The sequence below is a fragment of the Corella eumyota genome, chromosome 2 (genome assembly GCF_963082875.1).
Source record: "Corella eumyota chromosome 2, kaCorEumy4.1, whole genome shotgun sequence".
Taxonomy (NCBI): domain Eukaryota; kingdom Metazoa; phylum Chordata; class Ascidiacea; order Phlebobranchia; family Corellidae; genus Corella; species Corella eumyota.
This window is the reverse complement of record NC_137491.1, coordinates 11,645,544-11,671,786: the sequence shown is the minus strand read 5'-3', so window position 1 is coordinate 11,671,786 and position 26,243 is coordinate 11,645,544. Positions and strand designations below refer to the sequence as shown.

The window sequence follows — 26,243 nt, the reverse complement described above, 5'->3', positions numbered from 1 at the left end:
TTTTAAATAGTCAGCTACCAAATTGCATACCAAGCCGGTGTTTGTGTGCATGTAGCATTTATTAAAACTAACAGCTTAAAAAACTGTTAATAAATTTTAGTAGCACCTTATGCACGTGGATCCTAACCTTTTGTTTATTGATAATACAAATAGTGTTCACATAGAGTTGGCTAGTCGAGTCGTAACGCTATAACGATCAAAATAAAAACAAGAAATTTTCGCCTCTCGTGTATTTCGCGGAAGCGGTGTAGCGACGAATCTTAATTAAAAATTCCGCACAAGTTTGATTCTCTCCCCAAATTACACGTGGCATGAATAAAAAAGAGAATGACGCCAAAAATTTTGGGCTTGTCAACCCACCATTTACAAGCGACACGATTCTTCCAACGCCGCAACGAAATTTTTATTTCTCAATATCAATGTGATATTTATAGTCTAATATCTTAGTATAAAACTTGGATAAGAACCAATAATTATCGGATAATTATAGCAGCCTAAGTCTATTCCATTGTCTACATAAAACCAACACACCACAAATCTAATGTACCACAAGCATTAAACAGTAAGGTCACTTATATATCTGGATTAAAAATCTTCTCACGTTCCAAGTTGAAAATATGACAAATCCAAGTAGAAACAACTTCTTAAATTAATTTAATACGAAGTAAACGTGTTCGTTTAGCGCCGCAGAATTTTCTATATTACCACAAGAAATATATTCGTTTATTTATTTATTTTGTGTAATAACTTGTTTAATTAAAAATCACAAGCATGTCGATAAACGTTTGTGTGCCTTATTTGTATGTATACTGCATATCCTAAATACATAAGATTTCGCCTTATGGCCTATATGCCACAGCAACACCCTTTACTAAAACCAATTTAATTAAATACACCATTTAAAATATTTATTTCAAGCGAATTAAAACGAAAATGCTCACGTGACAATGACGTAGAACATATTTTAATTCGCGAAAGGATTACGTTGCTTTTTAATAAGCCTTAGACGCACGCAATCCTCTTAACTAAAAACGTCGCTAATTAACAAAGCATTTTCCGCCCATGCGGCCTATACCAGTAAATAATTCGCTGTGATCAGGACTCGTGTTAGATCCTAGCCTGATAGGAGTCTAATGTTTGTAGTAAGCTCTTACTAAATCTCTTTATCTGCTGTGTACAAAATAACTTGGATCTTGATTTTTTTAAGACTTTGCTAGATCTGTCGTCGAAATCCTTTTTCACGCCTTTGTAAACTACTTACATAGGTGCGACGCATCAACAAAATGCGCATGTTTTATCATCTTGTAGGTTACGCCAGCTTCCTGATTACGTCCTTGATAACTAAACCTTAAAATCAACTTGTACTTACTTAATATTCGCTCTTAGGTCAAGCTTATTTTTAGACCTACGATCGCTGATCGTTAGATAAGCAGCGAAATTACCAGGTGTATAAAAAGCGTTACTATTTCGGTCTTTTCGTCATATATAGTGGTTTGTTTTCTATTATCAATTCACCAAATATTTATAACTTTAAGACTATACAATTAAAAATGTTTACGTGGGATATGGAGAAATTATTTAAGGGGATGTTTAATGTTTATATATTAAATGTTAAGTTTGTATTCATTTAATGTCTAGGAGTTTTGCCAAAGCATAGAAAATTTAAATGGTCTAAACATTTTTCTTTAGAGAACAAATTTAACGGAGTTTGTTCTTAAGGTTTAAAACATTGAATAATATTTTATTTAAGACAAACATCTCGAACATAATCAGAAGAAACACTTTGGAAAATCATCAAAAATAAAGAGGAAACAAAAATTCTACAATTGCACGATAGTTATGGCGGGACGAAAGGGAGAACGGGAAGGGGGACCCCCACTAAATAATCGTTTTTTACATAATTAAGGCGTAATCTAGTGGCGTGTAATAAGAATTAATTGAAGAAGTTTTAAAAATAAAAGTAAACGTAAATGTACGTGCCTAATTGGTGTAACGCCAAGAAACTAATACTGTCGAACGCAGAGCAACTTTAACAGGAACGCCGAGGCAAGTTTTTACGTAACACCGAGACAGATACAGGACAGTCGCTTGCACATCACAGAGAAAGCTTGCATAAAGACCATAAGTAAAGCGCATTCAGGCTGAGAGCAAATACACCAGATTTGTAAGGGAGGAAAAAATGCACACATGCAATATAAGTGGCAGCAGGTCAACTTAAATTCTTCGCATTTAAAAGTAAGCTTTGTTAGTTTGAGCAGGTAGATATAAAAAATTCCCTCAAAATAAAATAGGAAAAAAGACCTTGATTGCTACTTATCGGACATAACATGATAAATATATATATAAATATTAAGTGCCAATAATATACAATTTTTGTAGTGACGTCACGACTACCTATAGTTACTCCATTAAATAGGACCGGACAACCGTCGTTAGACAAAAAGCACGTGCCTTCCAAGAATTACACATTTTTGTCACGTGACTGATCACATGACGACGCACTTTTCGTCCTGCTGCGTGACTTTGGAAAGATTTTCACCCAGGCTGGTTTGGAATCGTTCTTCTTCTTCTAACGCCCTGTTAACAAAATAATATTAAATTTATTAAAATTAAAATAAAATTTGCAACACATATGGGTAGCCCTTACACTTTTCCCTACATCATCTGCACATTTAAACATTTTTTTTAAAAGCCCTGCGAAAAAACAAAGAAAAAAATGTTTCTTTCTGGACTTAAGTGAAGAAAAAAACCTACTGTTGTTCTTTATCGTTCATTTCTTGCATAACTCGATCTTGTTCGTTGACTAACCGAAATTTTTCCACCAATAATTCTTGTTCTTTATTTTTCTGCAAATCACTCTTCATTTCATCTGACAAAAAAAGTTAAAGTTGAATATATTTATTTTTTGATACTTATTTAAAAAAAAATTTTATTACTGAATATTTCGTTATTTTTTTAATCTTATTTTTGTTAATTTTTTTTAAAAATTATTTTAAATTAAAATAAACCTAAAAAAGTGAGAATTTCTAATACACAAATAAAATTAACCAAAAAAATTAATTTAGTTAAAATATTTAAAAACATGCAGACAAAGTTTTACCTACGAAATAGAAAAAACCTGACAACAGCCTAAAGTGAGGTAAAAATGTTTATAGTTCAGTTTTTTTTAAGAATTTCTCTAATTTACAAGTAGGTAGTACTTAGAAGTTAGTTTTACTAATCAGAACACTACATTGTACATGATGTTTCTTGTAACAATAGGTTGATTATGACATCATATTTGCATGATGGATGAGAAAAATCGACGATGACATTGAACAGTAAACAACTTTTAAGTACTACAAGAAATTTAGGTTGAACTATAAACTTAAAAAAAAACTTAAAATTTAAAGTTTTTTCTTAAAATTTTTTTGCCATTTTTTTGGTATTTTTCGTGAACTCAGTTCAAGTAAAATTTTATAGGACGCCATTTTGTTCCGAGTCCAATTCTCCTTCATTTGGGCCAGTATGTAATTAAATTGGCAGAAGTCGAAGTGTTTTATAAAAGCGGTGCGAAATAACATGTTGTCAGGACTGTGGCTTGGTTTTCCAAGAACGACAACAAAAAGCGACGTAAAAATTCACTACCTCAGCCCAAAAACAACCACGCCTCTAATTAACCTTGGCTGGTTTTAAATGAAAGGAATAACCGGCGAGTTACCACACACTTGAAACAAATAACATAACACTTTGTAAGGCTCGCACGATAATAGCAATTAAGTGTACGGTGATTACATATCCCGAAGCCGATTTAGGCATTGATAAAACCGCAAGCATGCAGTGGAATTAGGTTGAATTAGGTTGCTTAGGCTGTGCGATGTCCTGTCTGTGAGTTTATATATACTTAAATGTGTCTATTAATACATCAACCCCGATTATTTTTAGTCCGGATCTGCTGTCATGTTGTCAAAATTTGGTAAAAATTTCCATAAAATTAACATGAAACTCTTATTAAAACGCACTTAAAAATACAATACACAAAGATATGAAGTGTGGCAAGAGAGAAATGTGCTAACCGTAAAACCAAGAATCGGTAAAATAAGTCGTGATATAGATCATAAACATCAGAGTTTTAAGCCTTTCGTTCGCGTGTCCGAACAATAGCTAACCAACTAGATACTGGTCCGAATTAGACTTTGTCGGTTTTGGCAACAAACACGCCGAGATATACAGTCAAATATCGGCTTGTTTGTAATGGAAACATTGAAAGAGGCACGACGTAAAATTCGCAAAGTATGAGGCACTGCCGTACCTAGAAGCAGGTAGTCAGATTTTCGCAAAACATTTCTGAGAAAGCGGCTAAGTGAAGAACGTCTATTTTAATCCTTGCAATAGCTGAGAACTTGTATTTCATTTTAATTAGCTCGAAAAAAACTTTTAATTAAGATGTCCGAAACGCGTTCTCTTAGGCCCGTGCGGTCGCGCGTGTTTCGGAACGCTATTTCAAAGGATGTGATCGGCAGAGTTATAGTGATAGACTGCAGAGAGGCTGACCACTAATTGCCACGGGCATTGTCAAAAACCTTCAGGGTTGTTATTCATAACCGTGTTTGTGACAGACGACAATTTTATCAAATGTTTTCCGCGATAGTTGAAGAAAAATGATTAATGTTTGGTAAAATCCCACACACATTGAAAATTCAACATAAACAAAAAATAGAAAATAAAATTTTTAATTTTTTTTCGAAGTGATGTCATACCAATGTTCAATCACATTCTTTGTCCTATTGGAACTTTTTCATTAAATAAAATTTTCCCGTCCAAAAGTAGCACAAAAATTATTTAATTTGGCGCAGCTTAAATTTAGCACCAATTTTTTTTTAGTGAATTTGAACACATTAATGCAATTTTCGTCAAATTTTAATCAAATCTAAACAAACAAAACCAATGACGTCACGAAATAAAAAAATGGGCAGTAGTCGACCATTCAACTTGGCAAAACGCACGCATTCTTTAGCAACAAAAAATATCACAAAAGACGCAAAGGCAATGAGTTCACGTCGATCAAAGGCCGGTTAGGTTTGATCGAATCACGGCGGGGATTAAGGCTCAGTTGTTCTACCAAAGTCGTCACCTATGTGGTCGAAAACGGCAAGTATATACAAGACATTAACACGATCACGGCCGATAACTTTGATGGCGGGGTTGTAATCGGATTGCGAGCACCCGTCGCCACGCTCAGAGTCGACTTTTATTTATTTACATTCACCTTCTTTATCCTCTACTGAAGTGGCGAAATAACATAGGTTGTATTTATACATGGGAAAAGATTATACTTTGTTGATAAAGTCGAATTAACAACAGTTTTATTTATTTATATCGAATGGGTTTATCCTTCATTGATGTAATGAACAAACACCATCCATTGATGTACTGAATAGAAATTATTAATGCCAATAAACAAAAATAAATGATCCTATATTTTGACATTTAACATCATGTTTATTAACAGTACTCGTCATATATGGGCAAAACTTATCTTACATTATAGTAAGACAATTTTGATTAAGTTGTGTTTAATGACGATCACGTAAAATGGCATACCTATTTGCTAAAAACAGTAGATTTGTTTGAACATTTTTTTGTTGCCCAATATAAATTTACTTTTTAATTTATATTATTTGTAATAAAAAAATTAAAAATGGACGCAAGGGTCTGTCCAACCTTTACCATAAAAATTACATGGCAAACAGAAAAATAAATAATACATTTTAATTACCCCAAATGAAATGCCTTAAAAATGAAATATTTTTTACTAATTTTCAGATTGACTTATTTATCCCCTTTTACTAAACTATAACACATCTTTGTTTGAACAAAGAACTTTATGACGAATGCCAGAAGCCAAAACAAGCACAGTAAAGGTTGTTGCATTATGAAGGCACCATGCTGTTACGTGCAATACAGCATTAACTCCATCTAATCCAAACAACACGACGATCAGACAAGATAACACGACATTCTTCACAAGATTTTATGACGTAACCGCTGGATCACGTGACACGGTAATATATGCTGTTCAGAGAATAGACTTGTTTGGGATTTCAAGAAAATTTAAAACCCTTTGAAAATGGACTAAATTCTGTCTTAGTGAAATTGCAAAAAATGACGTCATTAATATATCAATACAAGTAATTTAAAAGCAAATTAGCGTTTACTCTTTACGTTAAGGAAGTTCGTATATAGAAAACCGTATATAGATAATTAGAGTTTATTTACTACGATTTCCATAATACCTGCTTAAATATATACACTTAAACGTAGATGCTTATAATTACCAATATTCTAATGCGTCGACCGGTAAACGTGTATATACCGAATTCATTTTAATATTCTATAGACACGTTATCGATTAAAAATATTTTTACATATCATGTGTTAATATAACGTTAACACAAAGCCGTATATTTGCTGGATAAGTTGTAATAAATCACTTAATTATGGGTATAATTAAGGATTAAAATACGCACGTTAAAAAACGTATTACATAGCTGTTCCAAGCTAGTGCAATATTTCTATGTATGTTTAAAGGTTAAACAATAAGCTGAGGATTAGATAGAGCAATGTAATTGCCCTACAATGACGCTTGCAAATCATATTAATAAAAATAAGGGCATTTAAAAACAGATTATCAGGCATTAGAGGTGTCATGCTATCCTATATACCGTTATTATGAAACCCAGGTTTAATTTATACGTTGTGGGTATTAAAGGGATTGGAAAATTAAATCCGTATGTAGGTTAGTTTAATACATCCTAATGCAACTCGAGAATGGTATTAAAATATCTTATTAGAAAATTTTTTGAGTTTCTACACAAGAAAAAACTCCTTCATAAATTTCATTTTCACTTAATAAGACCCCAAAATTTAACTATAGTTTAAAAAATAATTTATTTTTATAAATGCAACCCAACCAAACTACATAGATTATATTATAGCCAATACCTAGCCAAATAAATAACTTTATAATAAATACATAAATTTATAAATAAAATTTTACTTTATTATAATAAAACTTAAGGTTACCTTCAATGGCCATAAGTGGAATAAGTTGTTTGTGAATTTTTTCAACTTGTTTTATAATATCTTGTTCTTCCTCCCTGCATAAATAAAATTGTAAATATTTAAATTATTTTTTAAATCCATCTTAGTTAGTTATATAATAAACAAATTTTGTTTTAGGGTTAAAAAAACATCATGGTAATAAATATAAATATAAATTATTTAATAGCTACTTTCTTAAAGGTATATTCAAACTTCATATGCCCTTTTCAATGTTACAAAAAAAATTCAAAACTCTAGCACATTTAAATGTAAATAAATTAATTATATTTTTTGTTTTACAGTTTTGAATTTTTTTTTTACAATTTAAAAAAATTGACTTACATGAGTGCAAGTTGATCTTGTTGTCTTAGAATTGAGTTTTTCTTGTGAACAAGTTGAAACCATTCCTTCATTATTTCACTCTCTTTTTCTTTCGAATATCGAGATCCTGAAATATAATAAAACTGATTAACTAATGATCATAAAAAATGGCAATACAAAAAAAGTACATCCTATATAAATATAAGTTTTAGTATGATTTGTATAAAAAATAGGGTTTTGGTGACCTTTGTGAGCAGGCTAGCTAGAAATGCGGTATACACATGTAAAATATCTATGCAGGCATTTTAATTTCTTATGTAAAAATAAGAAACATTTTTATATAAAGGGAGCATTATTTAACAAAAATGCGGAAAGGACTTTTATCCTGAAATAACATAGCAAATGTAAAAACAATTTTCTGGGCAGTTTTTGACCAGTTCCCATCAACGTTGGTCTACTAAAATGATTAAAAATCTTTCCGTTACTATATACACTTTCGTAAAACAACGAACCATGTTCAAATAAACAAAACCAACGTTCCCACGCTTCACACCCATTCAACACAAACAAATCCACCAACGCTAACAATAACACCGGTCTGAGTGAAGATAGTGTATATTTATAAATTGATTATGAACGTCTCTACAACTGCCAAAATGGGTAAAAAAATGTATTTAAAACAAGATGGGCTTAACCAAGGCTAGAGTGAGTAGATTGTTATTTTTTTAAAAGTTGTAACTTTAAATTCTGACATTTGTGTTAACATAAAGACATGCTTTTATACAAACAAATCAAAAATCTAAAGCGTTTTCTTGTAATACGGTCGCCGCTACAACTTATACTAGCATCTTTTCGATTGCCTATAACTCTACGACCACACCCTTTAAAATCCAAAAAATGCATGTACAATTCGAAATAACGTGTTAAGAACATAAGCAGGGTAGGCATAGGGTTATGGTGCTACAGGCAGAGACAAGAGGCGTACGAATCGCGTCAAAAGTCGTGGGAAACGAACATCGATCATTCCTGTCGAGTGGTTGTCCACACACTTTAACAAAACGATGATCGATAAAAGTTGACGAAAGTTTGAAGAAAAAATCGTTTTGAAATTTTGGGAAAAAATTAGATTTTGTGAATTTAGGTTGCCAGTATTCGAAAAAATGAAGAACAAATAACATGAAACTCAAAAAAAAAATTTCTTTTTTCCTAAAATGGCATTTTTTAGCCTAATTTCCACATAATATAACTAAACTTAGAAATAAAAATGGTAAGTGTTAGTAAGTATGCACATGCTTTACTAAAATCATTTGTGATTCATAACAAAACCCATTTAAACGTGAAAAAGTGACGCTTTTAAAGCACTTTAATTTTCAATTTCTACTGTGACGTCATAAAGCAACTTGTGTTGCGTCATCGATTGACGTAAGCACTTGAAAGAACTTAAACCTTAAAGACCTCGAAAAGCTGATTGAAAAAAATTAAAAATAAACAAAAAAAAATAAAGTTCGCCACAATTTTTGCATACAGTCAACTGCTTAATTAATATGCAAAAACTTTTTATAAATAAACTATTTAACAAAAAACTAAAATGTAAATTATTGGTTTTTAGATTACAAAGAGCAACCGGTATATAAACTGATTATATATCAACATCTAAGATGAATCACAACGTTTATAGTTGGGTGTATTGTAAGTGTGTCACTTTTCGCCCAGAAAAAAAATAAACAAAATTGACCAAAGTTTTAAAACAATCAAAATACACAGTGTCGTATATTATATAAACATGTACACCTAACGTTACTACACACATAAATAAATCCAACATAGTCCTACAAAATCCCTGGATTAAGCTAACACAAAAATTACAGCGAAACTCTTTTGAAATAGACTCGTAAACTATTTACCTTAGCTTAATAGCGACATCGGGCGGCAATTTTTTATTTAAACTAAACCGACAATACAATTATCAGATTATCCGTCGAGCCGCAAAATAATTATCGGATTTTGTTCGACCTTTATCTCGGCTGCAAAAATGTTAAATTTTAAAATCACTTATAGGCGCGAAACTCCATTAGAATAAGTTAGCATTTTCTATCTCGTAAATGTTGTATTTATTGTATTTAAAAAACAATTAACACATTTTTTTTCAATAAGAATAATTTTCATGTTAAATTAGTATGTATATGTAATTTGTTTTACATTTCTATATTGTGTAACAAAACATTTTGTTAACAAATACCACTATTCTAGATAATGAATACCTAATTTTTTTTAATTTAGAGTAAAAAACGTTAAAAAAAGAGTAAAAAACGTTAAAAAAATTTAAAAAAAACACAAACCGGCAAAAATATCAGTTAAGATATTGTCTTTAATGGCAAATCATGTAAAAGATCAAAACATAAATATATATATAACCTCACATATGCTATCTGGTAGGAAATATTAGACTAACAAGGCTCTGTCACGCAACCCAAACCTGTACTTCGCAATTTTGAGTAAATTTAACTAGGCCGCGAAACACGTGAAAGGCTGTAACAGGAATAGACCATACTGCAATGTAAGTGTCACCCTTAATTTAAGTTACAGTGTGAATTTAGAGGATTTTTGTTTTATCAATTTTTTCATCATAAAAACAGTATTTTTTATGAAAAGGTCGAATTAAATGCAAAACTAAAACCTCGATTTCTAAGAAAAATCCACCACTTTTCCTCTGCGACCACCACGGAAGATATCCCGCATCGGATTGATACGTCACTGAAAGAAAACGTCACAGCGGACACGCGTACTTTAACCCAGGTCGCAGACGACAATACGCTGACGACGAGTGACGAGTGTCAATCAAAGCGCGAATGGGCGGAGCTTCGGTAACAGGCCACCAACGTAGTGCGGGTGAGTCAGTGAAAACACGTCAGCCTAACAACTTCGAGTCGGGCTTAGCCGCAAAGGGTTGGCGCCGTCAAAACGACAACTTCACTGCGTCCCAGGATACTTCAGAGCAATCGAGTAGTTTTTTTACCGTAAAAACCCTGAATTTTTTTCTTTTATGTTGCGTAAGAAATTCAATCGTACCTGTGTCTTACGCAAAAGGAAAAAAATGCCTGTTTTTTAGCAATTTTTTACTCCCTAATATTATTATTGAAGAATTTAAAAAATAAAGGTTGTCATTTGGTTGTTAGGGGTCTTTTTTAATCAAAAACCAATTTAAATAACTAAACAAAGTCATTTTGAAAGGACACCCCCAGTTTTAATTTTGCAAACGGATCCCGATCAAACCGGAACTGGTCCGAATCGAAACCGGAACGCAACGGATCCGGGTTGTTTTGGTCGATGAAAATCGTATGAGAGACCACCCCTACAGACGTTGAAGGGTAGGAATGGTAATCTCTGAATAGGGATTGTAGGACACGGTAACACAAAGCGTATACTGTACGTCAATACATCAATGCCTGTTGTATAACACAAACTCTTTACTTAAGAATTTTAATCGCTTTGGCAAACGGCATCGCCTGTTAAGAAACTCGTCATTTTTGAACTATCATGACGTCATGTTAAACCTATGACGTCGATTTTTACCAAAAATGACGGATTTTATTTTAGGATTTATAAGAATCAAAGAATAATCAATATACCAAATGTAATGTTAGTATTGTAAAATGACGCAAAAAATGTCACTAATCTCCCCAAAAACGTCATCAAAATCTTCCATCATAACAATAATCAAATTATTAAATAAACCCAATTTTTAAAATTAGTTTTGATTCAAATCATCGATATAAACATAAACAATATATAACACATATAACTAAACGGTAGGAGGTCGACCACAATGTGTGGCAATTAACGCGAAAAATTGCGATTACAATCTAACATTTAGGCGGTCCATAACTTCAAATATCGACCGCACAAGGTTAAATTGTCAGACAACGAGCAATAAATAAACGAAAGGCCTAGATCTGTGTAAGTCCAACTCTTCATAAGGCCGCATATTTAAAGCATTTGACTAAAATGTTTGCTATGGCCTAAACACGAGATTGCATCGAATATAAAATTGGAAAGTGTTGCAACTTTTTTGACAACTGGGAGAATATTCTGAGGTAGATTTAAATGATAAATTGGGTTTTAAAGTATACGGTAAATATTTACTACTTGATTGAGTTAATAACTGAAAAATTTTGTACTTTGACCAAACGTAAATTACAAAAAAATGTAAAATACTTGAACAAAAAAAAATAAAATGTGCCTACGAAATTAAATATTTAAGCCAAATATTAAATTTACAATTATTATTTTTAAGAGATGAACAATAATCATAAAAATTAGAATCCCCAAAAAATAATAAAATAACAAATTAAAGTTAACAAAAAATAATTTTAATACGCAAAAAAAGTGGAAAATTGAAGTAAATAAATATAACAAGCCGATCAAGCAAGCGGAAATTAACTTAAAAGAACAACCCCAATATAGTTTAAAAAAAAAGTTAATTCAAAAAGCTTGTACCTAGGACAGCCATGTGACAGTCGAGGGAAAATTGCTTTTAACAACATCGATCGAAGCGAAGATGAAATAAGTCGATAAAACATTTATGCCATGGAGTTTCCACTTTAAGAGAAGCGAACTTAATATTTAACACGATAAAATGGAGGCGACCACAGTGAAAAATGCACTAAACGGCCAGGTCTTCGCTGCCGAAGTGTTGTGTTTCGCGTGAGTCTTATTTTTCTATGGCGAATCAAATACGCTATCTCGCTTTGGCAGAAAGGGAGAAAATTGCCGGGCAAGATGATAGGGAGGCGGAGCTAATCCTGATTGACAGGTGGCCGACCTTGTGGCTCCAATCAAACGAGATAACATCAACCTTATACGAGAGAGCCTTGTAGCGACACTTGAAGCTATTCCCCCTATATATTAACCTTTAAACGGTCAATACACGTTCGGTTTCAAGCAAAATAAATTTAAACTTAAAGAAAACAAATTCCAACGACGAGATTGGGACGACGTGTAACAAGATTAAGTTTTCGGTTTTTGACCCGACACTGGTTAAGGGTCCCATTATTTACGGAAGCTGCAATTAGACGGCATTACAGGGCAACCAACACCTTTCTAAAGCGAGGAAAAAGACACCAATTGAACTAAACGCTTCCCAATTCAGGCCGTAGAACAACAAGTCCTGGCACGACAACGACAAAGTTTATTGATTGAACAACATCTTCCCAAGAGGGACCACATTCCAAATTGACGTTGCACGACGAGAGAAAGTTCGCAAAGGGGTCGCGCCATTGTGTGACGTCAGAATTTAAAAACAAATTCCGCCATTTTGTTTTTCAAATAAAACCCGGAAAATGTTTTCAGGGCGAGATATCAAAAACGACGAATAGTTGTTTATTTTAAAATTAAAAAAAAAACAACGAACTGAGCATAACAATTATTTGAAACTTACCTTAACAAAATGTACTATTTACTGCATACATTGTACAGGATACCACGAATATTAAAAAACAAGATTCACCAAAAATTCCCTTCAAATATCCTCAAAAAAACAAATTTAAAAAACAACATAGCAATTGTAAAACAAAATTCTACCTCAACCTGCACACATACCACAGTTAAACTGAATACTGGATCAAAATATATCGGGTCGAGCGTAGTTAGAAGGGATTTAAGCATCAGATCAAACAAGCGATTATACTATAGCAAAATCCGATCAAAAAACACGTGTGCGCGTGTTAATGAAACAAGCTTAGATATGTGTGTGTGTATACCAATAAGGGATAAGCACCTAAGTTATGAGGCCAAAGTCACAAGTCACAACATAAGATAAAGACTTCGATATGCGGATTACAAAATGGATTACAAAATAAATCCTCGGAGATTGACAGAGAGCTTTTCTTGCAGACTAGATTAGATTTTGGCGCACGTGGTTGCCACAAAAAATAGTTTGGCATATTTTTTACATAAACTATAAAATTAAATAACAAATTATAACTCAAGAACCACAAAATTATTTTCCCTTGTACCGTATCATCATGATAAAGCAGTTTAGAAATAGTTTTTTGATTGAATAAATTATTCTAAAGGTTAAGAACGACTTAAATCAAAGAAAAAAGGAAAAAATCCGCCCATAATTTACTGCCAAACATAAAACAAAAAACAGACAAGCATCTTTATATCGGAAACGATCAAAAATAAATCCGGCAATTTGAATATCACAGCCGGCAAAACAAACAACCTTTTTAATAATAGATGCGACCAGGGGGCAATTAGTAACCGCCCCTACTCACTTTCAATTGTGACGTCATAGGAACGAGTAGGAGACCAGTGCGGGATTAGGGCAAGTCTCAATTTGCACGAAACAGGATTATCGGGTTTTCGGTTGGCGGGATTAGCTTGCAAATTTAATGAGCGAGCCCAAAAAACGAACGTTTACAACGACTTACTGCGATAAGGTTTTGAGACGATGATATAATATTAAGATTGAAATTTTCTCGTTTAAAAAATTAAAATATTTTTTGCCAGTAACCTTCAAAAATATAACTTACACGAGAAATTAAAATAACTACAATATTAAAACTTTCTTTGCATTTTTGTCCATTTTTTTAGAAATGTAAATTGTATAGTTGGTTTACAACTTAATTAAAATGCAGGTAATTTTGGACTCACGCGTTGATGCACTAGCGCCCACTCGCGGTAGTGTCAGATTACATTAAATATTGAAATTATAATATAAGAATATAATGTACTGTGTATTTTGTTGTTTAGTTGATAAATATTACAAATTAAACAACCTTTTTTTATATGTATATCTAATAATAAGGAAAACAAAAAAAATGATTAAAAATAAATGACTCTGTTATTAGACAATTAATTAATAACTTTCTTAGTTTTGCAAAAGTATAACAAAGTATGATAAAAAATGTTTAACAATCAATAAAATTTTATTTTGTTAAGTTGACTGCCATTAAACTGATAAATACATTTAAAAAAATAAAAACCTGTTGATTTAAGTTGTTGAAGTTCGATTTGAACATCGGTTGATCTTTCTTCGACTTGTCTTTGTTCTTTCTCCAATGCTTTCTTCTCTTTTTCTAGCTCCTTCTACAATAGTATCACAACATTAAGTATAAGATGTTTTTATAACTTTAACAAGTTTCTAATATTGTTAAAAAATGTTTTAAGCTCGAGATTGAAATGATATTTTGAACCTTATAAAATTTATAAAAAAATGGTAAAGCAATTAATAACTTTAAAAAAACTAAAAAAAAATTATATTTGCATTTGATTATTTACACTTGCATCACAAATGACAAAGTAACTTCTTTTAAAGGCCTATAAATCAAACATTCATATATATATAAAGTTCATTAGCTCCATTACATACGAATTCCATTTGGCAATACAACCGGCAGCGAGGTGCAGTACAGGCAGCATGGTGTATTGGTAAGAACACTTGCTACATAACACATGAGGTCGAAGGTTTAATTCCCACTGATCTCATGCTGTAGCGCACTTGAGTAAGGCGTTATAAACGGTATGAACTCCTGCCGAGCTAACACTTAATCAGCAGCATAATTAATGGGCAATTATAATCTATAATATCCCAAACTGCCACAGGTAACTCGAGACTGGGTCGGAGTAACTGATGTTACTCTATGTTTAAGTCGCGCATTCGACTTTCCCACATCGAGGATAAAGATATATACAAAAAAAAACTTTTATTTCATCTCTTCCCTTTTTCACTAGTTTAAAGTTTAATTAAAATGAAATACTTACCAGTACATTTGCAACCTCCTCACTTGTTGAGTTGGATTTATTTCTGAAAGCTGCACTCCATCTTTTATGTTTTTCAGCTGAGCCTGATAATCTATTCACTTTAAATATAAGAAAAATTGTTATAAACACATGTAAAAATAATAAAAATATAAAAGATATCTTTGTAATAATACAAATTTTAATAAAAAAAAAATCAAATCGATGAAAAATAAACTAAAATTAAAATCATAAAAAAAATTTAACAACAATGAAAACTTACTGGCAGATTTTTTTCTTTTTTCAACAACTGCAATTGGACTCAAAACTGATTCAATTTTATCATGAACTTCTTCATTTTCTATATTAACATAAATAAAATTATTCCCAAAACGGTTTTATCATAAAACCATATACATTATCATGTTATTAGATTATAAACACTACCTAAAATAATACCTATTTAAATAAAAAAGAATTCTAGACTTTTTTCTAAACAAAAAACAAAAAATATTTATAATTAATGAATTTTTACCTGGGTTTGGGGTGGAAGAACGCTTAACAACTGTTGAAGAATCATATTTAAAAGATTCATTTTCCATTGGTGTGGATGTGATGATAACTGTTTAAAAATAATAAAACTTTATTAAAACCAATAAAAAAGATATTAAAAAATATTACTAAACATAAAAAAAAAAATTTTAAAAATCAAAGTAATTTAAAATTTTATATAATAACTAAATTAAACCTATTTTCATATCAACATAATTTTTTTTTTAGATTTTTAAACAACCAAGATTTAAGATATATTAATACTAAAATTTTTGCAATGGTTAAACAATTAATTACAGTCTTTAATACTACTGTACCTTTTTATCGTTTTACTCGAAATGCGAAAAAACTAAAACAAACCTGGATTTTCTTGCTTATTTACAGCTGGTTCTTCTGGTTGTGATGCAAAAGCATTTAATGGATCATCAACAACAGAAAACTTCGCAGTTTCATCTTTTTCATTAGATTCCTTTAATGCTTTTTCTACATTTTCATCAATTTTAAATGTAGGATTTTTTACAATATTTGTTTCTAAGTCAGAATTATTAATGTTAGTTGTAGTTTCTGACGAGATTAGTTGATTTTCAGGTGCCACTAAAACAGGCTCCACAGTTATATTAATATTTTTCTGATCATTCTCCGACAAAAATGGATTTGAGTAATCAGAATTGACTTCAGGCAAATTATTTTCGATTTTTTCTGCAGTTTGAATATGATCTTCATCAACTTTGTTCTCAACAACTTTTAAATTTGAAATTACTTCATTGTTTTGAGATAAAGATTCAATTGAAGAGTTTGATTTAACGTGATTATTTTCTGTTGTTATTTTATCTCTTTCAATATTGTTTGGTTGAATAGTTTTATCTTCATTTTCAGATTTTATCGACTCATTGGAATTAGTTAAAACTGGTGAGGTTGGATATAATAACAATTTTGAAGGTTGTTCTATTACGTTGTTTACATCTGGCATGTCTTCTATAAAAAAACAATAATAATCATATTATAAGAAATGTTTAAATTTTAATCTATGTTAAATCTGGCAAAAAAAACTATTTTAACCAAAACTTTGATATTTTTATAAAAAGTAAAAAATATATTTTAAAGACAAAATGTAAAATCGAACCAAAATTTGTTAAACTAAAAAAATTGCAAAAATTTAAAACTGAAAAATGTTAAATATTTTTTGAACTTGATATTAGTACCTGAAACTTGTATCGATAATTTCTTTGTGCGACCAAGCGTTGCACGAGTTTGTTCAATCAAGCGCTGCGCTCGTTCACGTACTTCTTGTTTTCTTTTCGTTTCCTAAATTAAATTGTTTAAATAAACATTATTTTAAAAGGTTGTAACTTATACAAATGCAATTCTACTAAGTGTAAATTTTTATTCCATTAGTTGTAAGCTAAGACCCCACTAATACAATTAAAATACTGCCCATAGGACAGGCAATCGACTAGTTCATAATATTAAAAAAGAATCACAAACTTGAATAAAATATTTTCTATTATCCCATTTCAATTTTAAATGTTAAACAATGTTTTAAAAAAAATGTAATCTGAATAGATGCATGTTATGTCTATTTTTAAAACAACAATGCTTCAAGGCTTAAGAAGTTAAATAAAGTTAAACAAAATATATGTGGATTGACAGTAAAATATATTTAGCAGAAAGCTTATTGTTGTTTTAGTGATATAGAAGTACCAAGTAAAAATGTTATGGTTTTTTTAGTTAAAACAAATTTTTTTGTAACTAACTAAACATTTAAAAAAAATTTGAGCAATATTACAAATGCCAACATTTAAAATTTTTTATTTAAATCTAAAAAAGTAAATTTTTTGACACACATAAAATGGTGATTTAAATACCAAAACAACATGGACATGCCAAACCCAAATCTAATGTTTTCACAACATGATTAAGGTAAAAACTATCACCCAGTCTTACTGTAATTTAAACTGTTAACTAATCTGTGCATGTTTGCTTGGTTAAGGTGCTATGGGAGAGATTAGGGGAATTAGTGATGGGATTAAAAGGTCAGGGAAAGTACGCCCGCCGGTAAAATTGACCAAACGCGAATTTTACAAAGTTTGACGCCAGCCCTGTTTAACCACTTGAGCCTTATGCAAACATTGCTGTAACGTGATCTTAAACAAGGGCAAGGTAATCGAGTCTTTACACAAATTCAACAGGCTTTCATCACTACAGCATGTGATTGGCAGCTATAAACCCTAAGTTGTAGCGCCAACAAAAGAAACGTAACCCAACTTTGTATTACTCATCACGCAAATACTTCACTGAGCGTTATGTAAATAAGAACATTTTTTTTCGCAAAAAATTCATTGAATTAAGGATTTTGGAAGTTTAGCTTACCTCATTGCTTGAAGGCAGGGTTTTAGAAGAGAATGCTTCAGCTTTTGCTTTTTCAATGAGTTCCTTTGTTTTAGCTTTTTTGTTTCTTTTTGCTGAAGATTTCTGCAAAATAAAATATGATTGAAATGGATGAAAAAAAATAGAGAAAGTAATTTCACATCATATAAAAACTTTGTGTACATCCTAGAATATAAAAGTATCATAAATTACTTGTAAAATTATAGTTATTAAAGAAAATAGAATACCAATAGTTCTTCCACAGTTTTATCTAATTGTTCATCCTTTTTCTCATCTTCATCTAAAACTTTTTCATCTTCTTCTCTCTCAAATTTCCCTTTCTCTGTTTTCTCTTCTGTATCAATCACCTTAAAGTAAAAAAAACTTTAGTTTTTTAAAAAAAAACAAGAAAATTATGGTAGAACAAAAATAGATATTAATTAAAAAATTATAAGATTACAAAAATTTTTATGCTAAAAAATACTTGAGTCTAATAAATTTAGGTTTACGTAGAATTAATGTTATTAAACTTAGAAAAAATACCTGATCTTCAGTTTCAGTTTTAAAATTGTCATCAGAAATAGCTGATTTAATAGAAACAGACTCTGAATTGGTGAAGTCCTGTGAACTATTTACTTTAAGGGGATTTAAACTTGAAATCTCAGAAGGTGAGTTAACTTGTGAAGGAACATGAACTTGTATTTCAAAATCAGAAATATCTTGAACTTCTGAGCTAATCATTTGATCAGATTTATCAGAAGCGAATAAATAATTATTTTGCGTATCTTTATTTTTTTGTAGTTTTGGTGAATTTTGTTTTTGAGGTAAAATATGATTGACAGTTTGAGTATCACTGGCAAATTGTTCAGAAAAATCGGTCTCTTTCAAAGACCTTAACACTATATCAATTGGCAGTTCGCTTGTAGCAGATACAACGCTAGTCACTTTAACTAGTTTAATACTGGTAGAAAATTGTTCATCAAATGATTTGTTGCTATATCTTGAAGCGTTGTCATTTAATAATAACTTGTCATGGCAAGAATGGTTCATTTGAGAAAAATTATTTACTTCTCGAGCCTCCGAGAGGCTTTCTTCTAAATCGCTAGTTCTTCGGTGATTTGAACTTGGTAAAGCAACCTGAATGTCCTCATTATCAATTTTATTTTCAATTAAGCTTACGTTCTGTATGGGCTCAGGTTGTGTAATAAGAATGGGATCTAATTCTTGAATAAAATTATTTTTTATTTCTATGTTCTTAGTTGACTCAGGTAACTTTTTAGTTTGAAGTTCAGGACTTTTTTCTAATCCACTGTCATTAAAAGAAGAATGCTCAGCCTTAGGTGAAACTATGGCATTATCTACATTATTTTCTATTAAAATATCAGCTTTTAACACTGGAGGTTTGGTAAATAATGTTGTAAAATTGTTTTCTTTGATATTTTTATCTGTTATTTCTTCATCTTCAGATAAGAAAGGATTCTTTTCCACTTTGACATTTTTGACAACCTCTTTTTCCTTTTTAATAAAATTAAATTCTTTCTTCTGAATTTCAACATCTTCAACAACTTCTTTTGTCTCCTCCAAAAATTGATTTGTCTCATTCTCATCTGAGGGAAGAGCATCATCAAGAGCACAGGAGAACACGTCATCCTCATCTTCTTTCTCCACAAGATCAGACAATAACTTTGCTCGGACTTCACCCAAGTTAAAGGGATAAGATCGTAAACTTTTTGCAACTTGAGAAGAGGGATCATTGTCATTTAATTGAATTTCCGGGATACCAACGAGATTATGTGTATCAATAGGATCCTAAATATAAAATGTTAGATAATATGAAAAAATTTGAATACTTTGGTAAGTATAATGTACTTCTTATAGCATTTAAGCTGATAAACAAAATTAAAGTTTAAATACTTCAAATATTAAATATAAGGCCTATTATAAAATTTTAACAAAAATTTTATGATACCAATAACAACAAAAAAATCAGTACCACGAAATTGAAATGTATTTTTGAAAATTTTTTTTAAACATGACGCTTACTTATTTTTTTTAATATAAACAATCATACATTTAGCTTAATTTAATTCAAATAAGCAACCTAGATTTAATATAAAAATTTTACCTCTTTTTCAACATAGAAATGTGATTTGATTTTATTTAAATATGAAATCAAAAATGATTTATCTGATATAAAAGTTGGATTAGGTTCTTGTAATAATGGAATGTCCAGACTTGTAAAGCCATGTAGAGCCTGTGACAATTTTAAGTGTTAAAACTTTGAAATTTTTTTTTATAAAGTTTCAGTTTAAAATTTGATTTAATAATAAAAAATACAGTAGTTTAAAATAAAATTATCATTCTTTATTCCTTTCTTGGCCAAAAAGAAAAATTACCTGATTAAATTATGTTGTACACTTCGTATTTTCTTGTATATTTAATTTTATACCTTATTAACAACATATTAAAGCTAGTACCTTTACCTATGCAACATTTTGATCTAATAGTTGAGTTAAAAACATTGCAAATAAGAAAATAAATGACTTTAAAACTTTCTATTGATGATAAAACCGATTACTTACCTTTACTATATTTCCCTTTGCATTTAAAGATTGCAGATCTTCAAAGTCTCTGAAAAGATAAAATATTTTTTATTTAAAAAACTTTTTGCTGTTAATACTTTAGTCGGATTAAAATAAAATAATTAATTCACCAAGAGACAGTATTTGCACAATACAAGATATGTGGGAGGCTTTTGAAATAACATAAAAATGAAAAATATTTTTAACACCTACATAAGATTAGGTTCAAAATGATGAAGCAAAGCACACAAAGCCAGACCATTTCTCCATGATGTTGTAAAGTTTGTTACTTTAACACCACGATAGCCCTCAGTCGCACTTTGACACCACTTTAAAAGTAATTTTTGTTGGTTTTGAGCAGTATTGTTTAGTAAAACTGGTGATTCCTAAAAAAAAAGGTAAAACTTGGTAATTTATACATACAGAAACTTAAAAAAATAACCTTAACCATTTAAAAAATAATAACAATTCAAACTTACAGTAAGAGTAGAGCTTATGACATCTGAAGATTTAAGTCTTCGCTTTTGCACAGGAGTGGTTGCTTCAGAAGAATCTAAAAGAAAATTTCTTAACATTTTAAATATTTTTAAGTAACAGTATTTACATAAAATTAATAAACAGCAAGAATTAAAAAAACAATATTGTATTATACTAACAATACTGTAATTCTGTTACTTTATTTTTTACAAACAAAATTCCTATTATTTTGTTTTTCCACTAACCTGATTGGGTAATCCGGCTGTTTCTTTTACTTTCACCCTCCCCACTAGAACTTACACTAGCCCGACTAGCATCAATCTCTTTGCTTAACCTGTAAATGCAAGTTAATTATTAACTAAGTAATAATAAAGGTATAAAAAATAATAAATTCCCCGATTTTAAAATGATACTGTGTGAAATGTGATACTAATGTTCAAAAGTAACATTTTACTAACAGAGACAAATAAACAAATTAGTATTTAATTTTTTAATAATTTAGTAGGTTTAAGTTTGTCAGTGCCCACAACTGTTTACTTTTAAAATAAAAATATATATGCAAAGGTTAATATACAAACATAAAACAAAGAGTAGAAAAAATAAAGTAACAACAAACTCAATTTTTTTTCTTTCAATTTTAAAAAACAAAAGTTTAATTTTAATTCTAAAGAGAATATAAGCTAAATTTGTAAAAATGGTTTGTTGTAAAAAAGTATAACTGGGTATGTGTTTGAAAAGAAATTATTGTTTTAAATTTGAAAATAAAAAATAGATGGCTATACTCATGTGATTACTCATATCACACTAATGTGGGTATACACACTTATTGCTTTTAAACACACTACATGATTAACTAAACAGTCTTATACTATATACCGAAAAGTATAAAACAGGTACAGTATAAACTAAAACTTGTTTTGTGCCAATCGACTTTAAACTATGTAATATAATAGGCCCTATGTTTTTTACAAAGAAATGTTTAGAAAAAATTCCAATCAAAATAAATAAAGATTTTACAAAGTAAAGGTGTATATTAAATTAACAAGCTATAAATTTAGGTTAAAAATGTTTTTAAATTAAAAAATTTATCACCTTATAGTAAAGCTTTTTTTATACATAATACAAATCACTACAACGCTTTAATCTCAACATTATATAAGCATACACTATCATGAACTGTAAAAATAATTGTTAACTACCTTGAAGCACCAGTTGTTGAAGTTTGGTCTGGAGTTGTGCTACTTATACTTTGTCTCCCTCCACTTGTAGAACTTTTTCTCTCATTAATTATTACTAGATAATAACAGTTTATTAAACATAAAAAAAATATTTTAGAACAATTCATATTATGGTCACAACTTGCAACTAATATATAAAACTCACAACTAACAGAGCAACTCAAATGCCAAATTTTTTTTGAATTAAAGGGCTTTAATTTGAACATATATATTAATCACTAAACTTTATTATATATATTTAATATGCCTGTAAAATTATCTACTGTTTTTTAAAAGTTATAAAAAAACTGACCTTGGTCAGTCGTGCTACTACGCTTCGAACTAGTATTGTCAAGTTTGTCCATGCTACTACACAACATTTCAATTTGTTGGGTAAGCATACTGATGTCTTTGGAAGCTGCCAAACTTCCATCCAATGAACTACCACGAGAGTTTTCAACTGCACAAAAAGTTTTTTTTATTAAGATGCAAAAAAAATTATACTGAAAGTGTATATATACACTTCAAGTTTTTAAACAGGTTTCCTCTTTTTAGATTTATTCTTAAAGTAAAAAAATTACAATATTTTAATTAAAATGGGTTTTTAATTCTAAAAAATTAGTTAATCTTACGTAATTATAATTACAGATTTTGTTCTTAAAGTTCAAAGATTAGTTTTATTGTTTTATGGCTACTAACATACTTTAATCCCAATTTACCAATGACTGCATTACAAATGATTTGACCACTTAGCAAGCAATAAATTACTAAATTTAAACACTTACTATCAGTATCATCTAGGTCATGTAGATTACCAACATCAATGTCACCCAACCTTATTGTGTCTTCACTTGCAGTACTTCCCGCCAGAGACATCATATCTGTATCGCTAAACATACATTTTGGAATATATTTATAAGTAAAACAACAATAAATGACCAAATTTTAGTTAACCTTAAAGTCAAGCTTTAAGTGGAAAGGGAGGAAATAATGCAAGATTACAAAACAATAAGTAATTGTATTAGTGTACTTTGAATTTAAACATTAATTTAAAAGTGAATTACTTCTGACTCATTTTAAGGAAAAAAAAGAAAAAGGGGCTGTATTACAAACCACTGCTTCTGCACAATATAATCAAAAATTGACTAATTTAAATCACAAGTAAAAAGTAAGAAAAATGTTTTAAAATACAAAAATTGTTATAATAAACTTATATCTCACGTTGCAAGCCCTTCAGAAAGAAAAGTACATCGAAAAGTGACATCTAATTTTGCACTTGCCAATTTTCTTGTTAACGGTTTCAGCTGCAAGACCATGTTATGCGATGTGGGAATGTCAGTAACATATTTTGACATATCCACTCGTACAGTAGCAACAGGCTTTCTTTTTCCATTATACGTTTCCTAAAAACACAAAAGAAAAAACAGTTAGACTAATCTTAAAATAGATGGTTGTTTAATGCAAATCTGTTTGGCAGATTATTTAAAATGTTAACAATCTAGTGGTCTGTTATAAAATGGAAACATCTGGGCAATTTATTTTGAAGTTTGTGGGCCTAAAAATAAACTTAATGTTAACTAAATAATTTAAACTTTTAGTGTATATATATATATTTTTTTTTGTTTAAATCTTGTATTTATTTTTAAATGCTATGTTATTAATAGTTATCAAAACATAACTATCATATGAAACTGTTAAATCAATTAAAACAGGCTTAACATTTTTCTTAACCATTTTACACTATATAGCTTATATCATACATACATTTTCAATTACAAACACCCAGTCCTTAGGTTCAAAAGTTTGAACATGTTGACTGCGAAATAAAGTGACTTTGATTTCAAGGGATTCTTGTTTATTCCATTTAACTATTCCTCGGTATGGATTTTCTATGCTTGGCCTCCAACTCTGTGCCTGTATATTTTTAATAAGTATTTTTTATTTTGTTTGCTATTTTTTTAAAATGAAATTGCAATATTTAGCTGCATTAATATTAGTTAAAATTTATCTTTTTAATTTAAAATTACAGATCCCGTCTTTCGTTTTTTCCTTCTACTCCATACTACAACTAGCTTGTGAGGTTGCCTAAACACAAAAACCTGATTTAATTTAAAGTAAACAGAAACTTAACACATATACATGTCAATGTTTAAACAATATTTAACCGTTTTTACATATGTATACTATAGATATACCACAATAAAATATGTATATACTATAACTTACCAAGATTTAGTTCCTTGTACTTCAAGTTGATTCAAAGTTGCCACAAATTGATATTTTGATGCAATTTTGCCAGCATGCTTTAATTTTCTTAACATAATTAAGTTAAACAATAGCTTGTAAGACTAACATACCAAGCACATTTACCAATTCATTTTCATTTTCCTAGGTATATCTAACAATGTATATACAAAAAAACTAATTGGATGATATCAATACAGTGCATAATTAAAATACAACTAAATCATTGAACTTGGGACAGATTTGATAGAGATAGTGCAAGTAGATTACATTTTTTTAAATATATACGAAAAAAAAAATTAACAAAATAATAGGCCTCATTAGTTCTTAAAATGTTTTTACATCAGTGGTACTAAGTGTCAAATCTTAATAAACCCACTAAGCCACCCAGTTATTGAAAAAAGTTTGAATAAGATATGTTAGGTTCTATGTAATAAGGACATATTTGCATATAGGAGATATTAATAGTTGACATTTAAGTAGGTATCATCCCTTTTACATTAAGTGAAACTCAACCAAATTTTTATCCGATTAAATTGGTTATAAATATAAAAAAATTAATTTTCGTTAAATGTAGACTTAGTCTCAAAAATTTAGTTCTTTAAAAAACTTTTGCAATTGGCAAACAAGGCACAATTAAAAAATCCAGTAAAAAATCATAAATTAATTACAATAATTCAACCCCACGAAAAAAAACTACAGAACTTTAGTAAACTAATTGGCGATTATAAAAATAAAAAAAAAACATTGTTTATTTACATAAGCTTCATCATCACTTTAATTTACTTCTTAGCTTAAATATGCATCCATAAATTCCTGAACTTCTGTCTTGTTTTTGTTTTTAATTTCTTGGTGCAGTATCTTGATTTTGCAATTTTCTTTCAAAGCCTTCAAAAACTGCTCCAGGGTCACTCCTTTAAGCAAAATATCCTTCACCATTTCTTCGAGATTCCCTTCCTCCTCGTCACTATCTTTAGCACTAATATCCAATGCCCCATCCTTGTTTTTAAAAGAAGCTGTGCCACCAATATTAGCTTGCATAAAGGTGCCGTTGTTTATACGAACCTGCTTATCCACAGCCCCATCGCTGTATACAGTTCGATGTGTGTTAAAAGTGGTTTTGCCCTTATTTCCAGTAGCCAGGTTTTGGATATCAGCATCCTCAATGTTGAACTCATTTTTAACCTCTTTGTGAGTTGGCATTCCGGTTATGTCGTAGTTGTAACCATCCTCATCCGTATGTACTGACTTTACATGCTTTCCATTTTTATCGTAGGTATTTCGTACAATGGACGAATTTATAAAGATGTTTCGGCTACCGCGTGCACCTTTGGATATATTTATTCTTGGTATTCTTGGCTGTTGAGTCATTACGTTAACTTTTTTAATAACTTACTGAGATAGCAATTATTTAACGTGATAACGCCTTATTATTAGCTAAATGAAAATACACAGCCCAACAAAACTAATGCGTAAACAACAATATATAAGTTAGTTTCGGTACCGCCCCGGTCACGGTGATTTAAGGGAACTGGTACATTTTTTTACATTAGTTATCCTCAAGTTTCAAGTTTATTAAAAAAGAACAATGACAAAAAATTTTTAAACTGGTAAATTTATTAAAACAAATATTAACTATAAACAGCATTAGTACTTT

General features: G+C 30.1%; 2 protein-coding genes across 2 annotated transcripts; both read right to left on the bottom strand.

The window, feature by feature from the left end:
• Window positions 1-1,720: 1,720 nt before the first annotated feature.
• LOC145741599 (uncharacterized) lies at window positions 1,721-24,740 on the bottom strand. Its single transcript, XM_082559204.1, has 25 exons — window positions 24,569-24,740; window positions 24,370-24,427; window positions 24,107-24,256; window positions 23,564-23,745; window positions 23,128-23,231; window positions 22,656-22,802; window positions 22,325-22,418; window positions 21,371-21,459; window positions 21,128-21,201; window positions 20,862-21,034; window positions 20,649-20,697; window positions 20,192-20,320; window positions 18,610-19,875; window positions 18,315-18,434; window positions 18,070-18,171; window positions 16,902-17,004; window positions 16,060-16,674; window positions 15,683-15,769; window positions 15,431-15,508; window positions 15,172-15,269; window positions 14,394-14,496; window positions 7,426-7,531; window positions 7,066-7,139; window positions 2,755-2,869; window positions 1,721-2,577 (listed from the first exon to the last, which is right to left on the bottom strand). Exons 1-25 carry the CDS (start codon window positions 24,661-24,663, stop codon window positions 2,487-2,489), a joined length of 4,302 nt encoding a protein of 1,433 aa, XP_082415330.1. The 5' UTR covers window positions 24,664-24,740; the 3' UTR covers window positions 1,721-2,486.
• Window positions 24,740-26,075, bottom strand: LOC145741600 (uncharacterized). Its single transcript, XM_082559205.1, has one exon. The coding sequence runs from the start codon at window positions 25,955-25,957 to the stop codon at window positions 25,376-25,378; it is 582 nt and encodes a 193-aa protein (XP_082415331.1). The 5' UTR covers window positions 25,958-26,075; the 3' UTR covers window positions 24,740-25,375.
• Between the last annotated feature and the right edge of the window lie 168 nt (window positions 26,076-26,243).